The sequence below is a fragment of the Miscanthus floridulus genome, chromosome 8, assembly GCF_019320115.1.
Source record: "Miscanthus floridulus cultivar M001 chromosome 8, ASM1932011v1, whole genome shotgun sequence".
Taxonomy (NCBI): domain Eukaryota; kingdom Viridiplantae; phylum Streptophyta; class Magnoliopsida; order Poales; family Poaceae; genus Miscanthus; species Miscanthus floridulus.
The window spans coordinates 197724560-197730551 of NC_089587.1; the positions used below are offsets into that span (position 1 = coordinate 197724560).

The 5992-nt window shown below is 44.6% G+C and overlaps 1 protein-coding gene across 1 annotated transcript; it reads right to left on the bottom strand.

The window, feature by feature from the left end:
* Positions 1–1712: 1712 nt before the first annotated feature.
* Positions 1713–5755, bottom strand: LOC136474501 (3-isopropylmalate dehydratase small subunit 1-like). The gene is made up of 2 exons (XM_066472070.1): positions 4937–5755; positions 1713–2046 (listed from the first exon to the last, which is right to left on the bottom strand). The coding sequence occupies exon 1, from the start codon at positions 5694–5696 to the stop codon at positions 4944–4946; it is 753 nt and encodes a 250-aa protein (XP_066328167.1). The 5' UTR covers positions 5697–5755; the 3' UTR covers positions 1713–2046; positions 4937–4943.
* Between the last annotated feature and the right edge of the window lie 237 nt (positions 5756–5992).

The window sequence follows — 5992 nt, forward strand, 5'->3', positions numbered from 1 at the left end:
GTTCATGTTTGACAAAGCGTTAGAATAACCTATTCGCACGCCATCTTTTTGGACACAATGGATCAAGTTCTGACGGCATGTTTAGTTCCAAAATAACTTCCCAAAAAGTGTTACAGTACCCATCACATCGAATCTTGTGATACGTGCATAGAGCATTAAATGTAGACGAAAAAAAACTAATTACACAGTTTGGTGGGAAATTGCGAGACGGACGTTTTGAGCCTAATTAGTCCATGATTAAACACTAATTGCCAAATAAAAACGAAAGTGCTACAGTAGCCAAAATTCCAAAATTCCCCCAAACTAAACACGCGCTAAATCCTTAATTACTTCGGAGGGACTGAGGGAGGAGGTTCAACCTTTTGATGAAGTGAGCATAAGACACTGGCATTGATTAAAGCGGGCATGCATGTCGTACCATAGAGCCAGCGGAGCATCGTTGGCTCGTGGCTGTGTTTTGTTTGGATTCACGTGGCTGTGTGTTTTGTATAGCAATTTTGTTCCCCTTCAGTTAGAAATACTTTGTTGTTTGTTAGCATTTTCTCGAAGCCACCCGAAGCTAATAAAACTATAACAATAGTCAATAGATGGACGTGTGCATTAATTAGAGACGGGAATAAAAAATTATTTCATCTATAAACAAATTAGATTCATGTTTAACTTATGCTTGATCTTGATTGGTTGAGCAGATATAGACGATCAGACATTCAGACGAAACCAGTATAGATCTGTCAAAGCCGTGATGTTGGTGGGCCTCTTCCATTTCCATTTCCATGCACTATGTGTCAGCTGTGACAACAACACCGAATGAACCCAATATCAAAGGATTCAAGGCCCAGTACGCTGTTGATTCATCAAAGCTCAATACACGATTTTATAACTCTATAAGGAAATTTCGTTTTTTTTTATAACAACCAACTGTTGATTCCCACTACTGTTAATTCTATAAGGAAATTTTCATCATAAAAGTGAAAATTTTTAAAACTATTAATTGTTATTGTTACTAGCATCATTTAATGCTACACTAGAATAAACTAAAGAGCATGTGTCCCACTACTCAGTTCCACGTAGTACAATTGTACAAAGCAGACAACTTTTTGAAATCCATCCATCCGCGTTGTTCTTATCCCGTTCCTTCCTTCTCGCCTTTCCTTGCGTTCTGTCGTGGGCGGCTCTGTTCGGCTCAAGCTCGAAGCTCAGGCAAGCAGGGCACACATGACACATTGAACTGGACTCGTATGATATCGCAATTCTGTCGCGATTCTAGCAATATTGCGCTCTCTGTATGCCGTCCTACGGCAACTCTGCCCAAAAACGATCCCAAAAAAAACAAAGATCCACAGAGCAACTCGTAGTCGTATCGCTCAGCGGCGACTCTACCCAAAAATGATCCAGACTCGTATCGCTCAGCTCCAGTACCAGTAGTATCGTAGAACCGAACGATCCTACGATTCATGTCGCGATTACTGACTACCTTGCCTGAACTACCATATCGGAACATGGGAGAGTCAGGTAAGGAACTAAACTAGCGCTAGTTATTCGCGAATAAAATACTGTATTTGTCAGCAGCCTCACCTGACCTACCTGTGTAACTGACAGTGGTGAACAGTGCTGAATGCAGGATTGAGTGAAACTGCAATGGCATGTAGAGAATTATTCAAAATTTATGCCCCCCCCCCCCCCCCCCCCCCCCAACTATTAAAGAAACAATGTGAATGCAACCATTTGATTGCATACCAAAAGCTCAAATACATCAACAGGCAGCAAGTATCTAGAGTTGTACACATAAGATGACAACAGAGCAGTTATACAAACTGATAAGAACAGTAGCAGGCAGGTACAATTGTACAAAGAGTACTAACAAACGATCTGTGACAAAAGACCAAATAGATTGATTCTTCATGACTCGGTAGGCTGCAACTTATTTTGAAACACCGTCGACAGCACAAAATTATGCAAAAGGTAGGTGCAGTAACTCTTGGTCCTAACTCCAGCTTACTTCATACCCGCAGAGGGTCTGCTGATCTGATAGAAGATGAAATTTACCTGAAAATTCATCGTCTGGCATTACAATCAAATAGATACAAGTACATTTGAGAGAGAGAAGGTTGATAATAAAGTATATCATATTTGGTTCTTTGAAATCCTACCTGTGAAAGCAATGCGGTTCCTATAATGAAATTCAACTAAGGCCTTGTTTGGATGATAAGCTAGAGATTGTTAAAAGCTGGCTTGAGAATTGTTAACAGTTGGTGTGAAAGCTTATATGTTTGATCAGCTAAAGCTTTTATGGTATTTTTGCCTCTCACAAGCTGGTAAAAGCCAGAGCCTGTGAGATTGTTACAATCTGGGTAGTTGGATTGTAAAGGTTGAGCTGTTTGGATCAGCTAGAGCTTTTTAAAAGCCACGACCCACAAATTCTAGCTGATCCAAACAGGACCTAAGTTTAACCTAATGATCTGGAATGGGAGGACCCCACCCACAGTTGACTCGAGGTATATGCTCGTCTGACACACACTGGGTCATGCCATCATGGGATGAAGAGGCAACCAAATCCTGCCCTCCTCCAGTCATTTTGGGCAGTGTGCTCACTGGTGGATACCCCCCCCCCCCCCCCCCCCACACCACCACCACCACCATGATCAACCTCTCCCACTCGAAGAGTTCTCACCATCTCACCACACCGACCACCATAGTTGATCAGATCTGCGGCCCAAGGCCTTAGCCGAAGACCAGCATAAGTGAAAGTCTCCGATCCCCAAACGCTAAAGCTCACTGGTATCCAGCTGCAACGTTTGGAACTCGCATGTTCACACGATAGACCCAGGCTTTTGGAGATTCAGGCTACTGAAATACAGGAGGTGTGGTCAGGAATACGTCATGATTGTTGACTGCCATAGCCAGCATTGAGGAATTGGAAACAGTAGGTACAGGATTTTTTTTTAAAAAAAATAATGACTCCCAAGTTACCGAAGGCTCGTCACAGTTTTGCAGTCTGGTCATTAATTTTGTCAAATTATGGTCAAGTCAGCTCTAGTCGATTTTATTATTGCTGAAACAAGGTTGATTAAAACTTTGCCACCAGATTTTATTCATCTTTACAGTGAAATATAATAATATATGCAGATCCTCCATACTCTATGTAGAAAGTAACAAGAAATCTGAAGAAATACTGCAAGCACAGATAAATGTTTGTGCGGAATCTATAGAGCCCTGCAGTGAGCTGCTGTGCAAACTGGGGCAAAACATGACGCATGATTCCAAGGCGGTAAGGCACTAAACAGTTGCTGAATGCATCACTTGCGGTCACAGTAAAAGGAGACTAGGAGCCAAGCCACAAGGCCTACTGATGATGGAGGAGCCATGATGTGGCCCAAAAGAGAGGAAAGGGCAGGTGATAAGCCAATGAGAGAATGATAGGAATAAGGAAGTGATTATTAGAATTTACAAGGATGAGACAAGGGGCAGCAAACCAAGTGGTACGTGAAGAATGTGGGAGAATAATGAGGGTTAGAGAAGACAATCACCTAATGGATTGAGTTTGTCATTTATAAGTACACATGAAGAGTTGGGAGTAACAATGAGAGCTAGAGGAGAGAATCTCCAAATGGATTGGTGCCCCAAAACTAGGGATGCAAGTGGGTACCCAATGGTATTTTTGGGTCGGCTAGTTTCTCTTGTCGCCATATATAAATTAATTAGGTCGCGTGCAATTTTGGTTCGTTTTAGAAAGTTTTGGGTCGACCTAATAACCCAAAATAAGTGGAACTTCCATCCCCCACCAGGATTTTCTAGTACAATTTGATTTGCTAGTAAATTTTTAGCAAGATGCCATGGGCTGCAGATTCAATCGGACAGGCGAATACCTAGAATTTTGATCATTGGATTACCCTAAGGATAAAAAAAAGCTTCCACTAACTGATTGCTATGATTGTTTTGATAAAAAAGAAAAATACTCTATTTCTAGCAATATAAATAAACACCTCATCTTTAAATCCCCAAATACTGAACCTCATCTTCAAATTCCACAACTACTGTAATTCTAATGAGAAATTTCATTTATTGAATGAAGAAATTGGTTCATCTGACAACCATTAGGTTAGGAGAACAATCATAATTCTTGTCCCAAATTAACTGTTTGAAACATTCAGTTATTGTGGACACCAATAAGCTACTACAATAACAAATATTAACCTAGAACTCTAGAAGGCCAAACTACACATTATTATGGTTTCCTACATTTATCTAGTTGCATCAGAGGTTTTGGCTCTCATGGAGTTCTCTATTCTCGTCAATGTCAATGGTGAGGTGTGCCTGCAATCGTCAATGTCAATGGTGAGGTGTGCCAGCAGCCCTCCACTGCCACTCCTAGACACTTGAGCTCAGATCTCAACTCCTTTTCCTCTTGTGGTCCAGTCTGATGCCCTCGTCTCAATTTTGCTGCTTTGTTCTAAAACTTCATGTTCTGATCTCAGCCGTGGTACGAAATCTGATTAGTTTTTAGCTCTAATTTGATGTTTGATGTGATGTGGTAGTTAAGGAATTTTCTGCCAGTAGCTTAGTTCTCAGTTAATTTCCGGGCCTGTTTTCCCCCCTTACCCAAACAACAGTTTACAGGGGAGTAAAATTACTTCTGTTTTCTTGTGCACATAAAGATTCAGGTGTAATTCATTTACTGTTGTAGAATAATCCAAAGTTTCCAAACATACCCTTACTGCACATAAAATAGGTTCCTTATGAGCAAGTATTGGTAGGATTCCATCATGGTGTACTCTAGTGTCACATACGTGAAACTAGCAAACACAGGTGACTAATATGTGCTCGTTTTATATCTGAACAAATTACATAATCTAAGAACGCAGCAACGCGTGTGGGCAAGGCTCAATTTCATAGCTTGATATGCAGAGGAACAAAACATGAAATCCAATTATCTTACCTTTCCCTCATGCAGAAGCTTTCGACGCAATCATTCCTGTCTTCCGGGCATAGGCAAAGATCCCTCCCGCCTCAATTACCGGACCAGCATCACCAATTGGTTTCAGCTTGTACTCCTTGCCAGAGGTGTGGTTAATAAAAACGGAGTTACCAAGGTCCACGGTGACCACATCCCCTGTCTTGCACTCCTTCCAGGCCCCAGCGTCCGTGAGCTCCAGAGGGTACACCTCTCCAGTGGCCACGGAGTTGCGGAAGAAGATGCGCGCGTAGCCCTCCGCGACGACGGCGCGTGCGCCGGCGGCCCCAAGCGCGACGGGCGCGTGCTCGCGGGAGGAGCCGCACCCAAAGTTGGCCCCACCAACGATGACGGCGTAGCGGGAGGACTCCTCACCCGGGGCGACGAACGGCGTCGGGTAGGCCGCGGAGGGGAGCCCCGCGAAGGCGAAGGAGCCGAGCTTGCGGTACTCGTCGGGCTTGGATGGCACCAGGGTGAGGTGCTCGGCGGGGATGATCTGGTCGGTGTCGATGTTATCGCCCACCACAAAGCACTCGCCGTGGAAAACGGCGGACGACGGGGAGCTGCTGCCCGCCGCGGCAGCGGCGGCCGCGGGGACGACGGGACCCGCGCGGCGGCATTTTAGGGAGTGGAGGCGGTGGCGGGTGAGCTGGGTGCGCCGGAGAAACGCGCTGGTGGGAGCTGGGTTGGGGGCTAGAAGCGCCGCCGTGGACACCGCCGTCGCCGACGGAGCAGCAGCCGCCATGATTGGGGAAATGAAATCAGGGGTGGGTGTGGGTCTAGGGCAAAGGCTCGAACGGATCGAATGCTTCAACACACTAGCTTAGGGCTGAAGGCCCATTTTATACATTGAGCTGCGTAATTTCGTAAGCGCCACGAAAGTAAGCCACGTCGGCCCAGCCCGGATTGACAAGTGCGTGCGTACTGAAAGCTTCCGTGAACGCCACGGAACTGTCAGGCGTCCGGTAACCAAAAGAAACTTTTCTTCTTGATTGGGCCGAAAGTCTGTTGGGCCGTACTTGTCTGAAATCTAGAATTGTA

What these genes read in the sequence shown, in the direction of transcription:
- LOC136474501 (XM_066472070.1), bottom strand. Translation starts at nt 5,696, where the DNA reads ATGGCGGCTGCTGCTCCGTCGGCGACGGCGGTGTCCACGGCGGCGCTT.